The sequence below is a fragment of the Entelurus aequoreus genome, linkage group LG08, assembly GCF_033978785.1.
Source record: "Entelurus aequoreus isolate RoL-2023_Sb linkage group LG08, RoL_Eaeq_v1.1, whole genome shotgun sequence".
In the NCBI taxonomy this organism is placed as follows: domain Eukaryota; kingdom Metazoa; phylum Chordata; class Actinopteri; order Syngnathiformes; family Syngnathidae; genus Entelurus; species Entelurus aequoreus.
Genome location: NC_084738.1, coordinates 31,929,564 through 31,953,428, shown reverse-complemented (window position 1 = coordinate 31,953,428; position 23,865 = coordinate 31,929,564). Strand labels below are relative to the sequence as shown.

The 23,865-nt window shown below is 37.6% G+C and overlaps 1 protein-coding gene across 7 annotated transcripts in view; it reads right to left on the bottom strand.

Annotated features, from left to right (window-relative positions):
- Positions 1–23,865, bottom strand: part of cacna1g (calcium channel, voltage-dependent, T type, alpha 1G subunit) — a 321,489-nt gene that overhangs the window by 30,149 nt on the left and 267,475 nt on the right. For 4 of the 7 annotated variants that reach the window (XM_062056250.1, XM_062056253.1, XM_062056251.1 and 1 more), the window contains 5 exons: positions 21,742–21,812; positions 19,413–19,491; positions 16,010–16,131; positions 14,247–14,657; positions 6,883–7,035 (listed from right to left, as the gene is read on the bottom strand). In XM_062056250.1, the coding sequence (XP_061912234.1) occupies positions 6,883–7,035; positions 14,247–14,657; positions 16,010–16,131; positions 19,413–19,491; positions 21,742–21,812 (836 nt within the window). The remainder of the gene's footprint in view (positions 1–6,882; positions 7,036–14,246; positions 14,658–16,009; positions 16,132–19,412; positions 19,492–21,741; positions 21,813–23,865) is intronic. The other 3 variants (XM_062056254.1, XM_062056255.1, XM_062056256.1) reach the window with 1 other exon arrangement.

Sequence of the window (23,865 nt, the reverse complement as noted above, 5' to 3'; positions counted from 1 at the left end):
AGAGGATTCAATATCAATAATTAAATGACTTGTGAATGACCTAGTACCCCGACATGGTTTCCCCAAAAAGATTAGGTCAGACAACGGCAACCATTAAAAAAAAAAAACTCACTTAGCCTTGGTCGAAAAGGCTTTTGGACTAGAACACAGGTTTGGGGTACCATCCTGAGTCCCAAGGTAAGGTTGAAAGGATGGACCAGAACATTAAAAAATAATTGGCTAAAATCTGTGTACAGACCAAATTTAATTGGATTGACATGTTGCAATTAGCGTTAATGATCATTCGAAGGTCCGTGAATAAAACTGTTTTACCGCCCTTTGAGTTTTTCACCCTATGAGCTGCATACAGGTCAGCCATTCACAGGACCAGCAGCCCCCCATGGAAGGAGGACTCAGCGTAAAACCAAAATGGTATTTTACACAAAAAATTGCAGAATTTGTGTGCCAGTTCTTCTGTACAGATTCCCTTCCGCCCGCTGAGAGGGTCAAGATCAAGGTCATCAAACGCAAGTGGACGGAGCCCAGGTGGACTGGTCCCTTCTAGGTCGTAGAACGGACGTCCCACGCCCTTCGACTGGCTGGTGGAGGGGACACCTGGTACCACCTCTCCCTCTGCACTACAGCTGAAGAACCTGACAGATTACCAGCGGATGTCATTGCTGACATCGCCACAACATCTGCCCCTCAGCCCAGGAGACGAGAGAGATTTTCTACCTACATTACTCTTTTAAACGTCTATATTGTATATCCTTGTGTGAGACCAATCCAGTATGATAAATGTTTCTTAGTTTTTCTTGCTTGTTTTCAGCATAACTGTATGTGTCGTTACATTAAGTGAAAAGTTTGATGTTTATCCCCGTTTTGTTACCTAAATTACTCTGATATTGATAGACGAAAGGCAGGATCTTACACCCGGTAGTGTTCCCTGACGGACTGGTGTTTGGGCGTGTTCCACTGTCTTTGTGTCTCAGTTCATCCTTCCTGACGACAGTGACTGATAAGTGTCTAAGAACATACAGCAGACTTTAAATAGACTGGGTCAAAGGGGATAGCAAGACTTATTTTTGACCTGTGCAGTGTGATTAATTACGGGGGACACAATAGGTATTACCGTGGTAATAACCTCTATATTTGTTACGACTCAACCCTGAACCATTGGTGTCGGATGCAGACAACATACTCTGGTAAGTTGTGCCCATCGTCCCTTTTATGTTGTTTTGGGGCTTGACCTGACTGATACAGACGCTAAAGGAATTATTAAAATTAATGTCCTTGAGAGGGCGTTAACTACCTCTACACCCTCTGTAGCACCTAAAGTACCACCCCACCTCGGTGGTGTTTCAAAGGCTCACATCTGTGCGTGCTAATGACATCACCACCGAAGGCCTGGTAACTTTGACCTTTGACCTTAGGAGCGGGTGCAGACAACCTGTGGCTCAGGTGGATGCCAAAACCTGGGTGACTGTGTTGCTTCTTCCGCTGGACGTCCCTTTTCCCACACTTACCCCGCCCCTTTTAAGTTGACTGACATGTGTACCCTTCTGTTGACAATGCCACCTGACTTCTTCCCTTTGTGGCCCAAAAGCTGAATTACACGCGTTTTCAAATTACAGGACCCTCTTCGTCCCCCAACAAATTGGGTGACATCAACCGTTACTGGTGCACCACACTGATAGATGGCTCTAGGATAGGCCCTTGGGCACGAGCTGACTTATTCTGGTGTTGTGGGAAGCACAGATTGCACATTAGAATCCCGACGTCAGCCGTTGGGCTTTGTGCTATGGTTAGACTGGTGACCCCACTCACCAAATTAACACCCCTTGGAACTCCTGTTTCAGCGGCCTCTCTAACTCCCCGCCGCCGTTGAGACTAACCAACCTGACTCGTGACACAGTTGAGGGACTTGCTTAACAACCTCCCTCGAGACCATCCAGAACCGCACAGCCCCTTGTGCTAAGTGTCACTAAAGGGGGTCTAGCAAAGTGGTAACTTTAAGACTTTAATGTGGGGCGTGCTTTATAAGTTTTGTACAAGTAATAAAAATCTTATTAGAAGATCTTAAAGGGGGACTTGTTGGAAGCAGATCAGAATCATATCCATATTTAAGTGTTACTTCTTTCTAAAAACTCCTATAGTCATATTTACATCAGCTAATGTCTCGTGTGGTACAAAGTGCTTGGATTCGAGTGTCCTTGGTTAGAGTCAGAGCGCTGTTTATTCTCTTTGTTGAGACTGCCATTACATTCCTAAGATAAGGAGCACAGCTAGACTGGGGAAACAGCAGGCGGCGGACAGAGGGAAGATCACGGGACTTCCGGGGGTTTGAGGGGAGACCGAGCTAGACCGATCTGGACCGGGCTGGGGAACGCTGGTGTGCTGGATTGGTCTCAGTTTGTCCTCTAAGCTTGGAGAATAAACCACAAAATACCAACTGCTGCCTGTTGATCGAATATAAACATCAGCTTATTGCCATAAAAAGAATCTGGGAGAGACTAGCAATTTGAATTCCCCATTGGAGGAATGCTGGTCGACGCAACAGCGTCTAGATAACCGTGAGCTTTAACCCTGCACCGTTTTTGTTTTTTCTGACTTTTTAGCAACACCTCTTTTAAGAGAAGGACCACATTTAAAAAAAAATATCTATACAAACCAATTTCAGACTAAGCAAATTCAGCATCGACATATGATCCATCTACAAAAGTCACAGAATTTTTGCGCAAAAATTGACTAAAGTGGTGAATTTAATTTGCACTTTAATTTTAATGACAATTAAAAAAACAAAAAAACACATATATATATATATATATATATATATATATATATATATATATATATATATATATATATATATATATATATATATATATATATATATATATATATATATATATATATATATATATATAAAATTTTATTTATTATTGAGTTTACTTATTTTACGACTAAATAATTGAATCAGTTATTTAGGAATCCCCCAAGCAGAATATTTGGTTAGTATTTATTTTTCAAATCAGCCTGACCTAAGCCGAAGGTTTATGTGTTAAATAAATAATATTCTTTGTGATTAACACATACTTTCATATCATTTGACATTGTTTATCCTGCTAAATTGTAAGTAGGTTAGAAATAATTATTAAATATGATTAACATCAAGAGTAGGATTAATAATTCTGTAGTGGAAACGTTGGTCCCTGAGGTCAAAAGTGTTAACTTGTTCTAAAGCAAGCATGTCAAACTTATTTTCATTGAGGGCCGCTTGCAACAGTGAATAATATATGAATATAAATGTATAATCACCTTGTGATATTACATAATTGTCTATGCATTTGATTGTTGTATATTTTTCACGTTCACTGTAACAAAAAAAAAAATCATTACATTTTACTGTAAAAAACTGGAAGCTCAGTTGCTAGAATTTTACTGTAAACTTTGCAGTGGTTTTTATGCAATAAAATTCATGAGCTGCAAGTATTTTTTTTTACTGTCAAATCTACGTTTGTTGTTTTTATTGTGTATTACTGTAAATGGAAAAACGGTAACAACGTTGTTTAAAAAAAACTGGCAGCTCAGTCGGCAGAATTTTATCGTAAAGTCCTTTGTCATTTTTACAGTGTACAATTTGATGGATAACTTGCTTTGGAATCATAAGTTAAGCAGACATTGAATTATATATATATATATATATATATATATATATATATATATATATATATATATATATATATATATATATATATATATATATATATATATATATATATATATATATATATATATATATGTATTTTTTAAAAATTTTTACAAAACCTTTTTGGAATGTATAATAATATAATATTTTGTTGCATTGTTAGACAATATGGAAGTTTAAAAGATATGTAATTGCATGCAGAACATGTGTTTTTTAATGTCAAAATGGAAGGAACAAATACATTTAGTAAGAAAAGATAAGGTCCATATAAAATGATGTGGCAGGCCACATGTGGCCCCTAGGCCTTGAATCTGACAGCAGTGTTCTATAGTTACCTAAAGGTAGTTTTTTTGTTGTTGTTTTGAGGTTTTTACTGTTTTTTCTCCTTTACTATTAACAGTATTAGAAAAGGGCTACTTTCTGAAGGGCATTTGTAATGTCAATTACAACTGTTTTTAAAGAAAAACACATTTGTACACTTGCATAATTTGACATTATAAACTTCTCTGCAGTTAATAAAGGTTTTATGACGCCAGAAAAGGGTAACTCCCATCATATTCTATTATAGAAATTGCTTAGAAACTCGAGCAGAGCGGACCTGGAATGGATTGTGTTTGACAGATATTAGACACGTACAATAAAAGGTGCACTTTTAAACATAATCATTTCAGACGGGACTGCATTAACAGGTAAATAACGAGCTTTGACTAAAGCTTTGACTGCTTTGCTGCATTGGAATTTAGAGTGTTGCAGGTTTAGCTTTGAGCCTTACTGTCTGGTTTGCTTGGCTCTGCCTTGTAGACTTTAGAGGGGGAATTTATTCTGACACACAATTTGGCACACATTCAATAGGATATATTGCAGTTATTCTTTGCAGGGGGCTATGTATACTAAACAGCATGTCAATCTAATTTAAATATTTTTTAGAGTGGTGTTGACAACACTAATGCACTGTGATTGGTCACATAATACCCTCAGATGTGGGAGATAGATATCAACATCCATTATTTAAGTGACTCTGTGATCAATAGTTGATGGATTTAAACATTATACGCCAACTTGGGTGTAAGATTGGGATCTAAGAAAAGCCTTAAGCGGATATCAAAACTTTGCTGCAACTGGTGACAAAGCGGACACACAAATACAACACAATAGACACACATGGACTATGACGAAAAACAAACTATAAGTTCAATTGGCAGAGATGACATCATAGCTTTTATGCCAACTACGAGGTTAGCGTGCTAAAGTTATTAACTGTGGAGAAATTTCGGACCTTGGGCAGGGAGGCATTTGGCAAACATCACAAGGCATGCAGTTCGATTACTACAAAAATACGATTCAGGCACAATATGTCCTTTTTTTTCCCTCCATAAATATTTTACAGCTTAATGGTGATCCTGCAGAGAAGAAGCAGCCCCCATCCTTAAGACGTTTAGTGTGGTAAATGGTCATAACAGACTAATATTTGCCAAAAAGGGGTGAGACAATATCACATGCTTTCAATAAAATATATAATAGTTTAGAATTCTAGCGGACTAAAATAAAGGGCTCGTATGCTGTCTGGTATTAAATAAAACAAAAATAATATTCACAGCAATAATTGTGGACACCTGGTAGATCATTTTGAGCTTTTGCTTAATCTTCCTTGAAGGAAGATATGGGTCCATACGGATGTTTTAATTACTTGTTGATGACTTTAATTAGCTGAGCTTGATGAAATACTCTTACAGTCAATGGTGTCAAAAAGGACACTTCTTTAAGTGTCTGCCTTATGTCTTTATAATCCATGCATTACAAATGCCTTCACAAACGGTTAAATACAATTAGAATAGAGAAAAAAACATAACCCAAACACATTTTTAAATTAAGTAATAAAATCCCTGGTACTGTAGTTTAGTGGTTAACGAAGGACTGTAGGTAGGAATTGTCTTTCTACAGTCGTGGTCAAAAGTTGAGTTTCCTATCATTTCTACAACTCTTATTGTTTTGTGATAGAGTGATTGGAGCACATACTTGTTGGTCACAAAAAACATTCATGAAGTTTGGTTCTTTTATGAATTTATTATGGGTCTACTGAAAATGTGACCAAATCTGCTGGGTCAAAAGTATACATACAGCAATGTTAATATTTGGTTACATATCCCTTGGCAAGTTTCACTGCAATAAGACGCTTTTGGTAGCCATCCACAAGCTTCTGGCAAGCTTCTGGTTGAATTTTTGAGCACTCCTCTTGACAAAATTGGTGCAGTTCAGCTAAATGTGTTGGTTTTCTGACATGGACTTGTTTCTTCAGCATTGTCCACACAGAGAAAAGGTTAGGCCTTTAATCCCCGGAACACCATTCCTACCGTCAAGCATGGTGGTGGTAGTATTATGCGCTGGGTCTGTTTTGCTGCCAACGGAACTGTTGCTTTACAGAGAGTAAATGGGACAATGAAAAAGGAGAAATTCTTCAGGACAACCTAAAATCATCAGCCCAGAGGTTGGGTCTTGGGCGTAGTTGGGTGTTCCAACAGGACAATGATCCCAAACACACGTCAAAAGTGGTAAAGGAATGGCTAAATCAGGCTAGAATTAAGGTTTTAGAATGGCCTTCCCAAAGTCCTGACTTAAACGTGTGTACAATGCTGAAGAAACAAGTCCATGTCAGAAAACCAACACATTTAGCTGAACTGCACCAATTTTGTCAAGAGTGGTCAAAAATTCAACCGGAAGCTTGCCAGAAGCTTGTGGATGGCTACCAAAAGCGCTTTATTGCAGTGAAACTTGCCAAAGGACATGTAACCAAATATTAACATTGCTGTATGTATACTTTTGACCCAGCAGATTTGGTCACATTTTCAGTAGACCCATAATAAATTCATAAAAGAACTAAACTTCATAAATGTTTTTTGTGACCAACCAGTATGTGCTCCAATAACTCTATCACAAAAAATAAGAGTTGTAGAAATGATTGGAAACTCAAGACAGCCATGACATTATGTTCTTTACAAGTGTATGTAAACTTTTGACCACGACTGTATATGTGCCCTATCATTGACTAGGGATAAGCTCCAGCATCCCTGTCACCATGAACAGTATAAGTAGTCGGAAATGGACGGGTGATTGGAAACTAACTGATTTTGTTTGCTGCAGTGCAACATGGTTACAAAAAATGAAAGTAACATGTTAGTTTACTGTTGGTTATTGACCTCTTTGTCGGTGTTGGGCTTGTTGGCCTTGGAGGGCAACGCGTAGTAGCGGCACACAGAGCCAGACAAGTTGTCCATCAAACTCAACTCCCCATCCATTGAACCCTGGATGACCAGGGAGACCGAGTCAAACTGGGCTCTTCGCTGGACAAACTTGGGATGATGCAGAGGGGAGAAATGGGGGCGGGCAATGGGGAATGAAAGAGAAAGAAACACCGGGACAGCAGAACGTGCAGACATGGACGGGTTTTGTTTAGAAGTATGTGAATTCATGAAAAGGAAGAATGATCAGAGGAAGAGAAAGAAAACAGTTATTCAGACAGAAACACAAACTGACATGTATAAAAAGAAACTCCCTATGATTCCTATCATGTTTGCAGAAATGACTGCATCCTGCCACCAGAGGGCACAGCAGCATTACATTACAGTACAGTGCAGGGACGCTTGGGCCAGTTGCATGTTTTGTGGAGAGCAGAAGAGGAAGACAGATAACATCTTAAAGGGGAAACCTAATGATAGCAAGAGCCTTATTTCCGATCCCCTGAAGTCGTCTGGAAATAGCTGTCGGGGAAAACAACAAGGCCCTGTGGTCCAGCTTTCCCATGGCACTATGGCCTCTCCTTGACTGGCATGTCCCAGTCCACAGGGACTGACAACAAGCCACACACAGACACATAAACTGTACATCACAGTACAGTACAGTCCAGTAAACACATAATGGACAAACACTTTTAAAGCCTAAGATGATTTAGTGATGTTTTGAAAACAACATATCCATCTGTATTAAAAAAAAAACATCTGCATTTTGCAAATTATGTCTGCTCTAGTGTTGTCCCGATACCAATATTTTGGTAGAGGTACCAAAATTATTTCGATATTTTTCGATACTTTTCGATACTTTTTTAAGTAAAGGGCCGCACAAAAAAGTGCATTATTGGCTTTATTTTAACAAAAAATCTTACGGTACAATAAACATATGTTTCTTATTGCAATTTAGTCCTTAAATAAAATAGTGAACACACCACAACTTGTCTTTTATTAGTAGGTAAGCAAACAAAGGCTCCTAATTTAGCTGGTGATGTATGCAGTAACATATTGTGTCATTTATCATTCTATTATTTTGTCAAAATTATTAAGGACAAGTGGTAGAAAATGAATTATTTATCTACTTGTTCATTTACTGTTAATATCTGCTTAATTTCTCTTTCAACATGTTCTATCTACACTTCTGTTAAAATGTAATAATTACTTATTCTTCTGTTGTTTGGATGCTTTACATTATTTTGGATGATACCACAACTGTGCATATCAATCCGATACCAAGTCGTTACAGGATCTCACATTGGTCATATTCAAAGTCCTCATGTGTCCAGGGACATATTTCCTGAGTTTATAAACATAATATACATTTTAAAAAAACGAAAGAAGATGTTGTGATGCCAAAAAATATCATAATCACAGTAGTATCAACTAGATACGCTATTGTACTTAGTATCATTACAGTGGATGTCAGGTGTAGGTCCACCAATGGCGTTTGTTTACATTTTGACGCCAGTGAGCTACGGTGTGTAGTGAAGCATGTTTAGCTATTCCTCGTCCTGCAGGGATGATACTTGTAAGAAACTTACTTTATTTGTCGCCATGGAGACAAAGATTAGTGATTTAGAAGTAGCTAAAACACTGCCGACTGGAACTGGACTTTATCCGCTAGCTAGCTAGCCATGTCTTAAAGCACCTCTTCCTGAGGGCGTTTCAGTGTTATAACTTTACCTTTATCGTTAGTTTTTAAGCCAAATGCGTCCGTTCACCCTTTTCTGTCTACACACTGTGTCTGCTTGTAAGTACTCCATGATTGTGCGCTGCCGAACATGCTCGTCTGCTCGTAAACCAGCAATGATACGACGTGATGACGACAGGGGCGCGGGGGGGTGGTGGGCCGGTACTTTTTAGAGGCGGTATAGTACCGAATATGATTAATTAGTATCGCGGTACTATACTAATACCGGTATACCGTAGACCCTGGTCCGCTCATACGGTAATACCTTACAATGTAAACATGTAGGAATTTGACATATCACTTGGGACTTCGGCAAATATTGCCAGACCTCAAAGTTAAGCGAGCATTTAAGGAATATTTGTGCAAAAAGGAAAACAAAGTGAAAGAACATGAAGATTGTGAGGCTGAAGACTGCAAATTATTTGTTAATCAGATTTGCTCTATGAACTCAGTGGATATATAAACATTTGGATTTGTGTTTTTTAAGTATCCTGCAGATGAAGTCTGTTATATAAAAGCGATGGCCCGATTCCCTGATCACCTTGTTCATCACTCCTCTGGATTTCTTTTTATGGGGTTATGATAAATATATCATGTATCCAAAATACTCAAAAAACGGATCCAAGTCCCTCTTTGTGGTTACACATTTAAAAGTAATTTGATTCGTTAAAATACATTTAAAATAATCATACACATTACATTTCATTGGTATAACATAAATACTATAGTTATCTCAATACTGATGTTAACAGAGACATGTATTTTAATGTGTTGCAACCCATAGTAATTGAGTTGTTTGGAACCCGCGGATGAATACAAGTTTTGAGGAACTGCACATTCTCGAGCAACAACTGCAACAGTCAATTACTTTTGACAGTGCTTATGTTTTATTTATTTTTATTATAATTGCCTGTTCTACATTGAACAGCATATTGTGGCATTATGTTAACATGCATGTATGTTAAATGTCTTTTCAGCACTTTTTGAAATAAGTAGGGAAAAATACATGTTTGTATGAAGTATATTTTTGCTACACTGTCTATTGTACTACAGCAGAACACGGCTGTTATCTTGATTGTCAAATGCAGGTACAATTTAAATAACATATCATAAAATGGAATACATGTGTGTTATTGGGAGATGAAATGGAATTAAAATAATTGTCATTATTTTATTTAGATTCAATTTCAATTGGACAAACCTATTGTATTGCTTTCACTGAGCACAAAGGTACACTTTCCAAAACTACAAAAAATGTTTTGATTTGCAATGACATTAATTTCCTTTAATGATTAAAAAAAAATTATTTCATCTTTAACAGATGAGTTGAACTAAAGTGATACAAAAATGTTATACAAAAATTTTTTGTTTGAGTTGAGGTTTTATACATATAATGTATGTGATTGCCATTGTCGATTGATGCATTGAATTGCCGTTCTCAAATGCCGATCCCCTCTGGCTAATATATTTATTTCTAGTCCCCCGGCTGACACGCAGCTAGCAGCTAATTATGTGTCTCCATACACAGTGTAAAGCCGCTCCGCTGACCTGTTAATATTCACCTCCATTTCGGCAAATAAAGTACATATTACACAGAGGTCGAGAATAAGGAACTAGTTTACATATTCGAAAAATGTTCAGTTAATACATGTGATCGGTATCGGTATTGGTATCGGCCGAGCTCACTCATGGACGATCGCTATAAGAATCGGCAGCATAAAACCCTGATCCGAACATCCCCAGTATCCAACAACAAAGATAGAAGGATTGATATGTTTCTAATCTAATCATGTGATAGTGTTCACTCACCTGTCTCCTCTGTACTCAGCCATGCATTCATTTGTTCATATATGTGCACGTGTTTGTGCATGTGTGGGTCATCAAGGTATCGTTTTTAAGTCTTTTAAGCACTCTGTGTTGCATTTCATTTATGTATAAAAAGCGCTTTATAATCGTTTAACTACAACGATAATAATAATACATAATAATAATAAATAATAATAATAATAATACATAACAGATGTGTGTATAATTTAGGTTAATGCTGACATGCTTTTATTTTGAAGTATATTTTGCACTGAACAAGAAGCCACTTTGTGCATAATTAAGGACCTGGTCTATTAATGGTTTACGTGTATTAAAACATGTGCAAACGTATGCTATCAAGCATGTCTAAAAAGTACTGTATGTGCAAACTGGCATAGTTATGCACAAATGGCTGTGAAATCGAGGCGATCACGATGCAAAGACAGGCGATAGAGAGAAAATCCTTTGTTCTACGTGTGTGTCAACATATTTGGCCTGACAGACATATCATCTATTCAGCAATAAACTTTTATGATTTTATGGCTACTGGATTACTTAACGGGCTATTTAAAGCAAATTAAATGTATTTGTTTTGATGTCTGCTGGCATTCATTTTTATATAGAGGAGATATTACTTACATGTATTTGTGTATGAAAAAACTTCTTGTAATATGCATTTTCTTGCGGCTAGATCATTCAAGACGCACAGCACCGGCGTAACCAAGAATATACCTCTGGCACACTAAAAAGAGGCTGTTGTCTAGATCAGTGGTCCCTAACCACTGGGCCGTGGCCCGGTACCGGTCCGTGGATCGATTGGTACCGATTGTTTTTATTAAATCAACATAAAAAACACAAGATACACTTACTGTTCTGTTACAACTAAAAGTTGTAAACTCTTGTTGTTGAAGTGTGTTGTGCTTATTGCTTGTCATTTAGTTAACATTATTACATGTGTATTTGTCGCCATCATGTGGTCAGGGCAGTTACTACATCTTTGAGAAGTGTGTATTTTGAATCAAACTTTATTGTCCGGAAGTTGCATAAGCCAAGCAGAGAAATCTACGGTGCCAGCACGTACTTTATGGTGGTTCTTTTCGAAGAAATACTGCATATATCTTTTGTTTAAGGTTGCATCGCCGTTTCACTGTGCCGTTAGGGGTGCATGTCTGATGCAAGGGCTGTTTAACACCTTTTGAATGTCAATAAACCTGCTGACCATGCTCATCGGTCTCCAGAGTCGTGACGTAAGAAAGGTGTTAAACAGCCCTTGCATCAGACATGCACCCCTAACGGCACACTTACAATTAGTGCACCAACCCAAAAAACCTCCCTCCCCCATTTACACTCATTCGCACAAAAGGGGTTTCTTTCTGTTATTAATATTTGTGGCTCCTATATTATATATCAATATAGATCAATATACAGTCTGCAGGGATACAGTCCGTAAGCACACATGATTGTATTTTTTTATGACAATAAAAAAATACTCCCCACCCCCGGTCCGTGGGACAAATTTTCAAGCGTTACAAAAAGGTTGGGGACCACAGGTCTAGATCACATTTCTTTATTGGCCAGAAAATATACATAATTACTGTATATCTGTGTGCTGCATGTTCCACAACATAACGAAACAGCACAGGTTGGACTGTTGGAGCATATAATGTCATGAATGTGGAGTGTTTCCGTGGGCACAGCCGGTATAGTACACAAAACCTAATTTAAATAAGGCAGTCTGCACCCCTTTTGCACTTGCTATCAATTATACATGCAGTCTGAATAGATCACCCGCAACACGTGTACTAATAGTACTTGAAATTTTAAGGTTTGCACACTGTGTTTAGCACTTGGTATTTGGATCTTAGTAGATCAGGCCCTTTGATGCTGTGTAACTAGACAGTAGTGTAATGTTTTGGCAGGCTGCTTAGCTATAATGAAAAAAATCAAAAATGTTATGCCAAGAAAAGTAGTCAACCATGTGTGTCGAAGTCGACTTCACCAAGCACTTTTTTATTAATATTAATTAGTCGGCTCGGTGGACCACAGCTTGATGACTTTTTTCATAGATAGGTTTGCGACACAAGCAGGACCTACTTTAGCACGTTCTACTATTCCAATTATGTTCCATTTTGAAGGTTCCGCTGAATTTGAATGCCAGACCTTGTGGTGAATTTGCCCAAATATGGTCATATCTAAAGCAGTCATGAATGCATTGCTACACTTGCAGTGAAGCGTAGATAACACTGCCTTATTTCATAAAGCGTGCTGAGTACCCCTCAGCGTGGGCCAGGGACTTAATTAATGAGTCGTACGGTGCTCCTAAATAATGACTTGAGCCGTGGGAGTCATTGTCCTGGTCTTAAAATGTGGCCCTCGGCTTCAGAGAACATTTCATTGTGAAAACTGAATTGGCCACTGAGAACTGAAGGAAGGAACTGAGGCATTATGTGAAAGTGTGATTGGTTTTTAGCGGGATGAAGATATCACAAGTTGACGTTACTCTTTTTGGAATTATGGGAATACGTATGTGACAAATTTAAGCACATGATGCTTTAGTCAACATAACCGGCACATAATTACATTTTCTGTATAGGGCGGGGTCAGCCCTATACAGAGCCGCATGCGGCTCTCTAGTGCTGCCCTAGTGGCTCCCTGGAGCATTTTTAAAAAAGGCTTGAAAATGGGGGGAAATTATATTTTTGTTTTAGTATGTTTTTGTTTCAGGACAAACATGACACAAGCCTTCCTAATTGTTAGAAACCCCACTGTTTAATATGTTTGTGTGTGTGCTTCACTGATGAGAGTATTTAGTGAACATCGTTTTGTCTTACTAATTTCGGTGGTTCTTGAGCTCACCGTAGTGTGGACTGTGACACAAGTTTGTTTACATGTAAAATCTTCCACTGCTCCTTTGTCTCATTTTGTCCACCAAACGTTTTATACTGTGCGTGAATGCACAAAAGTGCGCTTTGTTGATGTTATTTTCTTGCTGGAGTGCTAATCAAGCAGATTTGGTCAGTGCATGACTGCAAGCTAATCAATGCTAACATGCTATTTAGGCTGGCTGTATGCACATATTACATCATTATGTCTCATTTGTAGGTATATTTGAGCTAATTTAATATCCTTTACTTGTATCCTCTTTGTATATAATTTATTGTTGCTTGTCTCATGACACATTATCAGTAATATTGGCTGCATGTCAGAGAGTTGTTTGTGTGCCATGTTGTTCCAGACCACAGCAAACATTACTTAGCTTGCCAAAGATTGTAATAAATCCATTAGAAGAAGACCACCTGCCGTTTCCTTTAACTTGGACACACACATCTATACCTTTGGCCATTAAAAGCCAGTAATTTCTAGGAGTTATCTCACCTTCTGAGTAGCCTTTGATTTACTAATGTTTTAAAAATGTGTAGAATAAATATTACATTTCAACATTTCTGTCAACGAAGATTTGCTTCAGCCTGTGACACATAGTCATTTTGATAGTAGGCTAATATAGCTAATATAGACACTTTCGTCATGTGTCTTCTTCATTAGAACACTTATATAAGGCTTTTAAAGTAATTTTTAGAGTAAGCTAATATAGCTAATATAGACACTCATTATAAGACTTATATACGGCTTTTAATTTTTTGCGGCTCCAGACAGATTTATTTTTTGTATTTTTGGTTCAATATGGCTCTTTCAACGTTTTGGGTTGCCGACCCCTGTTATTGGGGCATAACAATTGCAAAATGCAGCTACAAAAAGTTCCCACACAAAATGTATTCCTTACCTCCAGAGGCTGCTCCAGGCATGAAGGAGTATCATCTATGATGTTCACAGGTTCTCTGGGTATATCAACAGTGGGCGAGTCCCTATCCTGTCCCATGTCCCCTGCTCCGGTGGACCTCCAGGGGGAACCCCCAGAACTTGACCTGTCCAAGCCCAGCGTGAGAGGGTTAAGCTGGGGCGACCTGGTCGCCATGTCGCCCCCCTCCATGTGCAGTTCCAGCTCCAACTCGGCCTCCAGCTCGGCCTCCTCTTTGGCCTCCTTGTTGCTCTCCTCCAGGTGCTTCATCAAGACAGCAATGACAACATTGACCAGGACAAACTGAGCGGTCAAGACGAAGGAGACAAAGTAGATGGGAGAGACAACGGTATTGTAGCAAGTCCCGGTGTCTTGTGCACAGTCCCTCAGTGTGTCCTGGAACAAGCATGTAAAATAGACATTAGCACATTGAGGAAGCACAGCACTTGTCACCTCATTCTTTTGGTTTTAAAACCAACCTAATGTTACAATGCCGCTGTTGTTGCCGTGGTGACCATGGATCGTCTACTTTGCTTTCTATAATGTTGATTTTTTTTATTAAATGAACGTAGCTGATTATGATGACAATTAGGAGCGTCCCTATGCAACTTGTTCACTTCTGATACGATACCGATATTGGAGCCCTGAGTATTGGCCGATACTGATATTAAGTCGATATAATAATATCAGCACAAATCATAATACATACTTGTATTATTTTGTAGTGTGGGATGTTCTAAAAACCTTGAGCAAGTGAAATTACTCAAAAAACAATAGTGAGTATGAACATTATAAATGAATATAAAGTGAAGTATTATTATTTCCTGACAGCACCTACTGTAGTAGTCACAATAATTGATTAAAATAAGTGCATGATGCAGTAAGTTGAATGATCAAGACACGTTTGTGAGACTTAGTATCTATAAGTAATAATACAACACATGTTTTATACGGTGTATAATATATGTGTGTGTAATATGTTTTCAATACGGCAATATTGTTCAATTAAAGACACTTATTACTACGTATGTCTAGCTTGTGTGCTATAGTGTGCCAAGCTGTTGTGTAACTGCTAGCTTCTACTTGCCTATCATGTTTACCTTTTCACTACTCTTCATTAAATACAAGAACATACCAATCATGTGTGCTTTCTTGAGGACATTTAGCTGTTAACTGGTTGTCCAACTTTGTAAACACGTGACAGATTACTTGTCTCTGAGTTTATGTGGGAGATTTTAGATGCAAGCCGGTTTTATTTGATACTTGTTTTATTTGCTGACATCGGAGAGATATCAAATATCTTTATTTGATCTGGACACCCCTAATGATAATAATATTTGATTGTTTTAGTTTATAATAATATTTTTCATAATGATTCTTTATAGAATTATCACAAAATAATTATTAAGCTTTAAAACAAGATTTGGACACTTTTATACATTGAAATATATATTTCAATATCATCCCAATTTTATGACAGAGGGGCATTAATCTATATTTTTAAGATGCCTACAAACAAAGTTAGCACATGCTATGGTTCAGAAAAGCTACAATGGGAGTAAAAAAGCCTTAATGGATGCATATGCCGGTGAGGAAAGTGATGCAAAATGTGCATGAAATGCGAATATATACACATAATACCACTACTTTTAATTTACCAACACACTTACTCTCTCGTTTGTTTAAATATAAATAATTATTACAGGTAAATAGGCACTGTATATGAGAATATCAATGTATGTTTTTACCTTCATGATACCATTCCAGTTGTCCCCAGTTGAAACTCTGAAGAGCAGCAAAAACGCCATCCCAAAGTTTTTGAACGTTGCATAGCGACCAAGGCCTTCACATGGGTGGAGTTCATCGCAAACTGGGAGGACAATAGAAGAAAAATTACTAATGATAAAAACAGCCAGAAATTTTAAGACAGAGATTCTTAAGTGGTACGTGGGTTCCATCTAGTGCTATGCCAAGTCTGTAAATATGAACTGTATATAGAATATCATTGTTGATCATGTTTGTGCATTGTGTGTAATGTTACAGTGCCAAAAATATTCAATATACTCGTTAATTAAAACCTCTGCCTTGTTTTAATGAATACATTGGCCAACTAGGCTACTGTATTTTAATGTTGGTCACTATGGTGGTACATGTAGAGAGCCAAGTGTTTTCTGAGGTGGTACTTGATGGAAAAACATACAAGAATCACTGGTCTAACACATGCATGAAGACTGTCCAAGCTTGATGGATAACTTTCTTTACAGTTCCGGTCAAATGATAACATACACTGAATGTACTGTATGTTATATGAATGTTGGGCCCTTTGAGAGATTTTTGTTAGATAGCATGAGGATACAAATGTACAATGATTTTCTGAATACAGGACTTTTTCACACAAACTTGAATTAATTTTAATAATAATGATAATAATAATGTATTGGATTTATACATCGCTTTACAGTGAGATCTCATTATTCGTTTAGTCCACATTCAGACATGATGGTGGTAAGCTACTGTACATATGTAGTCACAGCTGTCCTGGGGTTAAAAATGTTGCACCAAAAGTCTCTCCATCCATCACCAAACATTAATTCACATGTATACATCAGTGTGGGCTGCACTGAAGACTAGGTGGGTGAAGTGTATTGCCCAAAGACAGTGACTGGGGTGGAAGGAGTGCGGTTGGAACAACAATCTTCCGGTTTCTGGAAGATCTACTACACCACCTCTGAGTTACCACTTCCCAATTCATTTTTCTTAAATTTACAGAGGGCCATGCTCATCCATGAGCCACAGGGATGTTTATTGTATTATGTTTTTACTGGGTGGCGTGGCTTACACGGTAGAGCAGCCGAGCCAGCAACTTGAGGGATCCAGCTTCCTAGTCACTGCTGTTGTGTCTTTGGGCAAGATAAGAATGGTGTATCAATGTTTGAGGCAGGACTCCTTTGCAAAAGAGATTTTTAATCTCAATGTGAATTTCCTGGGTAAATAAAGGTTAAAGAAAAGAGAATTTCCAGGGTAAAAAAAGGCTAAAAACAATAAATACTTGAAAAAAACATATTAATACTTGGTAAAATGTCCCTTAAAAAGTTTCACTCCGACCAGATGCTTCTGATATCTTTCTGGGTGCATATTTGACTACTATTCTGGGCAGATTTGGTAGAGTAAATGTGTTGGTTTGGTTGGGGTCTTGGATTTTACAAAACCCAAAACCGGTGAAGTTGGCACCTTGTGTAAATCATAAATAAAAACAGAATACAATGATTTGCAAATTATTTTCAACCTATATTTAATTGAATGGACTGCAAAGACAAGATACTTAACGTCGAACTGGTAAACTTTGTTATTTTTTGCAAATATTAGCTCATTTGGAATTTGATGCCTGCAACATGTTTCAAAAAAGCTGGCTCAAGTAGCAAAAAAGACTGAGAAAGTTGGGGAATGTTCATCAAACACTTATTTGGAACATCCCACTGGTGAGCAGGCTAATTGAGAACAGGTGGGTGCCATGATTGGGTATAAAAGCAGCTTCCATGAAATGCTCAGTCATTCCCAAACAAGGATGGACCGAGGCTCACCACTTTGTGAACAAATGAGTGAGCAAACTGTCCAACAGTTTAAGAACAACATTTCTCAACCAGCTATTGCAAGGAATTTAGGGATTTCACCATCTACGGTCTGTAATATCATCAAAAGGTTCAGAGAATCTACAGAAATTACGGCAAGGCCGAAAACCAACATTGAATACCTGTGACCTTCGATCCCTCAGGCAGTACTGCATCAAACAGCGACATCAGTGTGTAAAGGATATCACCATATGGGCTCAGGAACACTTCAGACAACCACTGTCAGTAACTACAGTTTGTCGCTACATCTGTAAGTGCAAGTTAAAACTTTTTCCGCAAAGCCAAAGCCATTTATCAACAACACCCAGAAACGCTTCACTGGGCCCGAGCTCATCAAAGATGGACTGATGCACAGTGTAAAAGTGTTCTGTGGTCTAACGAGTCCACATTTTAAATTGTTTTTGGAAACTGTGGATTAAATAGGAAAATAACCATCCGGACTGTTATAGGCGCAAAGTTCAAAAGCCAGCATCTGTGATGGTATGGGGGTGTATTAGTGCCCAAGGCAACTAATATACAACTTAAGCTGTACACCAAGCAAGAATGGGAAATAATTCCACCTGAAAAGCTTAAAAAAATGGTCTCCTCAGTTCCTAAATGTTCACTGAGTGTTGTTAAAAGGAAAGGTGATGTAACACAGTGGTAAAAATGCCCCTGTGCCAACTTTTCTACAATGTGTTGCTGCCTTTAAATTTTAAGTTAAAAAAAATATGTTTCTCAATTCCAAAATTAAATATCTTGTCTTTGCAGTGTATTCAGTTGAATATAAGTTGAAAAGGATTTGCAAATCATCGTATTCTGTTTTTATTTACGATTAACACAACGTGCCAACTTCACTGGTTTTGGGTTTTGTAAATTAGACCACAAACTTTCAATAGTGCTGCGGTCAGCGCTTTGGGAAGGGCAATTCAGAAGCTTTATCTATTCCAAAATCAGTTTTGATGTGTTTTTGGGATCATTGCTCTGTTAGAACGCTCAATTGTGTGCAAGTTTTAGCCCGTTGATTTGCGGTAAAGTTAAAAATACAGCCTGATAGCATGACGCTACCACCACCATGCTTGGCAGCTGCTACAGTCTTGTATCCTCAAAAAATACTTCTTCTTATGACCAAATATTTTAATGTTTGTTTCATCTGACCACAACACTTTTGGAATTTGACTTGTTTTTGTGGTCAGCTGCAAATTTCAGTTTGCCTTTCCCAACTATCGACAATTCTCCTGCTTAGATCTTCGCTGAGTTCCTTGGACAGTACGATTGTTGGTAGATCACTGCATGCTACCAACCATTCTTTATGCTGCCCAGCAGACACTAATCACTGCAGGCAATCATGATCATGAAGAAAAAAGTATATTTCCAACCGATAAATCGGATACATTTGTACATTCAAATCTATGTTTAAAAAAAACTAAAAAAAAAACTGAATTGGAAATTCTCCGTATTTTTTTTATCCAAAATGTGTAACTGTGCCAAACTTCAGACAGTGACTCGTGTACAGTACATATCTCATTTAGTGTGGCCTTACTCAAGTCACCAAACAGTTCAACTCCCAGGGCTGCAAAGATGAAGAACAGAAGCATGAAGAGAAGACCCAGATTTCCCACCTGTGGAGCGAAACCAAGATGAGAAGAGCATTAGGACAGAAATCCCAGACAAAATAAACCAGCAACACTGCATTCTCATTGTGAGGAAATAAGTAGGGAATTGAGAGGAAAAAAAGCAGCCAAGAGAAAGAGAACAAGTAAGGATGGAAAGTTAACAAAAAACATTTGATCCTGGCAAGTGTGGTATGAACTAGCAGCTCTGACACAATTTTTGGCTTAGGTGAAAACAATTTTTAGGATTTCTTTTTTGCTGTCAAACAAACTGCACCCCAACTAGGAGATCTATTAATCATATGGATTTTGACAAGCTGTGAGCTGTATTTTTTTAGGGAAGAACTCTCAACTCCCTCTGGATTAAATTGGCAGAGGTGCTATCAAAGAATGCTGTGAACATAGCACACTCAGTATTACCAGCTCAAACACCCTCCAACCCGCAAACTATCACTCGGAGCGACAACTTTGCACCTACATTCACTTCCTAATGACTGCAGGGATGCAAATATGCAAATACGTGTCTCTCGACTTGGCTGCGACTTCACAGGAAACACACAAAACGCCTTGTCGCACATTGCAGCATAATTGCTGTGCAGCTTCAGGTAGGATACAAAAGATCCAGGCACGGCCGGTTCTAGGCAGCCATGTACGAGGGGGCAGTCAGAAATGTGATGGGGGCATCATGTGTACACACTGCTGAATCATGCTCCAGCACTTTATTTCTATGCTAAGTAGTAACATTGACTTTTTCATATAATTTGGTTGTTAGCTACAGAATGGGCCTGATTTATTAAGATCTAAATACCACGCGCTAAACAGCGTGAGCAATCTATAAGTGGGCGTGTTGCGTGTGATTTACTAAGACTGCGTGTGTGCATTGTAAAGTGGTGCAGACCGACTTATTTTAATGAGCATGTTGCTTGTTCTATTTGGAGCATCACCACGAATACACTCTTATTTACTGCATATTCACGTCACCTGTGGCGTTTTACTATGTTTACAAACATGCAGGAGACATCTACCACTTTTTATGGGCATTTTACCAGCACTTGTGCAGTGCATCTCCATTGACGCCATTTTTTTTTTTTTTTTTCATTTTTTGAGAGAGACGCTGCACTTACTCCGCTCAATACGCAAAAATGCATACTTAAAAAAGTTTTTTTGGTAACACTTTAGAATGGGGAACATATTCACCATTAATTAGTTGCTTATTAACGTACACATTAGTAACATATTGGCTCTCAATTAGTCATTATTAAGTACTTATTAATGCCTTATTTTGCATGGCCTTATTATGGCCCCAACCCTATCCCTAACGTTCTAACCCTAACCCTAACCCTAACCAAATAACTCTAAATTAAGTCTTTGTTACTTAGAATATATTCCCCTAGTGTCCAAATAACTCTAAATTAAGTCTGTGTTACTTAGAATATGTTCCCCATACTAAAGTGTTACCTTTTTTTCCTATAAGAAATATTTTATTAATATATATTCCGTGTGAAAAAAACAAACGTCATTAAAAAAAAAACAACTAAAGTACACCAAAACGCATCAATTGAATTTGTTTTAATCAGCCCCTTAAGTCCTCTAGTAGCTATAAAATGATGTTGCTGAATAGACAATATGTCAAATTTGTTTAAATTCAGACCATCCAAAAATGTTGACACATACACTAATGACGGAGAATTCTCACCTGTCCATCGTCTGTCAATGCTGCACGAGCACTGATCCTGCTGCCGTGTGTGGAACTGTCAGTTTGCACAGTTACTAAATAAAATGCAAAATAGTGCTCGCAAAACAGGGATGAGTGTTGATAAAACACGTTGCGTGTGATAAATAATTATATTTGCATTTTCTCCTCCCAGTATTGTGGCTGTTTTGATGATCAGCATATATTTTGCGAAATGGATTGCACGCCTTATTCTGCTCACTTAAGAGATGAAATCCAGTTTGCACACGTTTAGTTGATCAGCTTTCCGTGTGCTATAAAGTTTTGCAATTTTGCAATTTTGAAAATAATTGTTGGATTTTGTTTCTCACAACTTTTAGTCTCAGATCATTTTGTCAAGTTGTAATATATACATTTTGTGTGTATATTAAAATGTATTTTCTCAACTACAAACGTTTTGATTTGAGGGGGCAAGGAATTTACTTGAGGGGCTCTGCCCCCTCTTGCCTCTACGTTGAGCCGTCCCCGGATCCAGGACAGGTGCAATGATGAGGCTGAAGAAAAAAAAGAGTCCAGTGGTTGGCTACCTGTGGCAGGGCTTGCATAACGGTGTCCAGTAAGGCTCTCATTCCCACCGCCATCTTCAAAAGCTTAAGTACTGCAGGTAGACAAACAGACACTGTCGTTAAGTCAAGTAGATTTCTTGAGGGAACTCATTTTCCCGCGGTCAATAGTGTACACCCAATCTTGTAAATGATGCATATTAATGCAACATACAAGGTTCACTCCTGAAGTTGAGACAACAACATCACTACTGTGATGACTCATAGGTGATTAGTGCAGCAAGATGAAAGACATAAACATACATTTATATGTTGTTCAAGCTGGGATCACCAATCCAAACAACAAAGACCCCAAATGATCCTAAAGATAATTAGTTTTGCCAAAAAAAACTGTTACTAAACGTGTAATTGGGATGAAGCAGTTACTTGCGTCACTACGACAAAAAAGTAGGTATATACATTTGGAATGCTTTTTCTCAATTAATTACAGAGTCCAGCTCTAAAACACCCAGCTAACGTCAATAAAATGTCAAAGACTTTCCCAGATGCTGGTGAAGCATGCAGCTTGCATAATGAAACATGGCTGTGAATGCACCCTTGAGACTCTTCAGCGTTCTTTGGCTATATTTGAACGTATTCTTTATTAACTCAAGAGGACAGAGTGGATGTACTGTACCATGAGCTCTCTTTACAATCACAGCATGGTTTTGTTTATTTTGATATGCAACGATCCCCGTAGCCCCGAAAGGGACAAACGGTAGAAAATGGATGGATGGATGGAACTTCTTTCCTGACATTGTTAATCCTTTGCGTATTATAGTGGAAATCCACACGTTGATGATGTCATTAAAATGTTTGCTGTACGTTTAAAGGATCAGAAGCTCGATTAAACCACTTTGCGCATTCTGACTCAAATGCCACCTTTCCACCTGTATAGCTGCAAAATCTAACCCGAGCCGGTTTTAATTTGTTGCACTCATGTAGAGTTTTATTACACTCTGTTCCCTCAAGAAGAATGGAACTTTAATTTCTTAAAGCTATTAAGATTATTGCTGGATAGCAGCTTTTTACTCATTGATTTTGCAGGTGACAAATGTTAAGTCTTGGCAGACGTCTGCACATTGAGTGCTCCTGTTGCTTAATCATTTTTGGCAAAAGGTCCCAGTGTAGAGGCCCACATGCCAGCAGAAACCACATGCATTCAAAATGTAGCTACTTCTTTTTTTATTACTTATTGAGTCCTTCCCGGTCGCTTTATTATTTTGACGTACTTTGTGACGTCAAAAATATAAAATGATTTCTTCTTTGTTCTCGTTATAAAAAACAAGCCACGGTCGAACTTTGGATAGCACTACTTTTAGAACTCATCGTACAGGTTGAGTGGTTGCCGTGATGTCAACTCTCGACAGCTATTTAGTTTATTAGTTTCCGTTCTTGCCAAGAACATTGGTAATTAAAGAGAGAAAGGGAGTGTTATTGCAGTTGGAACTAATTGGCGGGGGCATCGAAGTGGGGGGATATAGAGGGGATGTTGTACCGGAGCACTTGGGTTTTTGTAAAGTTTAAAGATGTTTTTCTGTCTTTAAAATCCATCCATTTTCTACCGCTTATCCCTTTCGGTGTCTTGGGGTACACCCTGGACAAGTCGCCACCTCATCGCAGGGCCAACACAGATAGACAGACAACATTCACACTCACATTCACACACTAGGGCCAATTTAGTGTTGCCAATCAACCTATCCCCAGGTGCATGTCTTTGGAGGTGGGAGGAAGCTATAAAATTATTTATATATATATATATATATATACATATATATATATATATATATATATATATATATATATATATATATATATATATATATATATATATATATATATATATATATATATATATATATATATATATATATATACATATGTGTATATATATAGATATACATATATATATATATATATATATATATATATATATATATATATATATATATATATATATATATATATACATATATACTTATATACATATACATATATACATATATATATATATATATATATATATATATATATATATGTATATATATATATATATATATACATATGTATATCTATATATATATATATATATATATATATATATATATA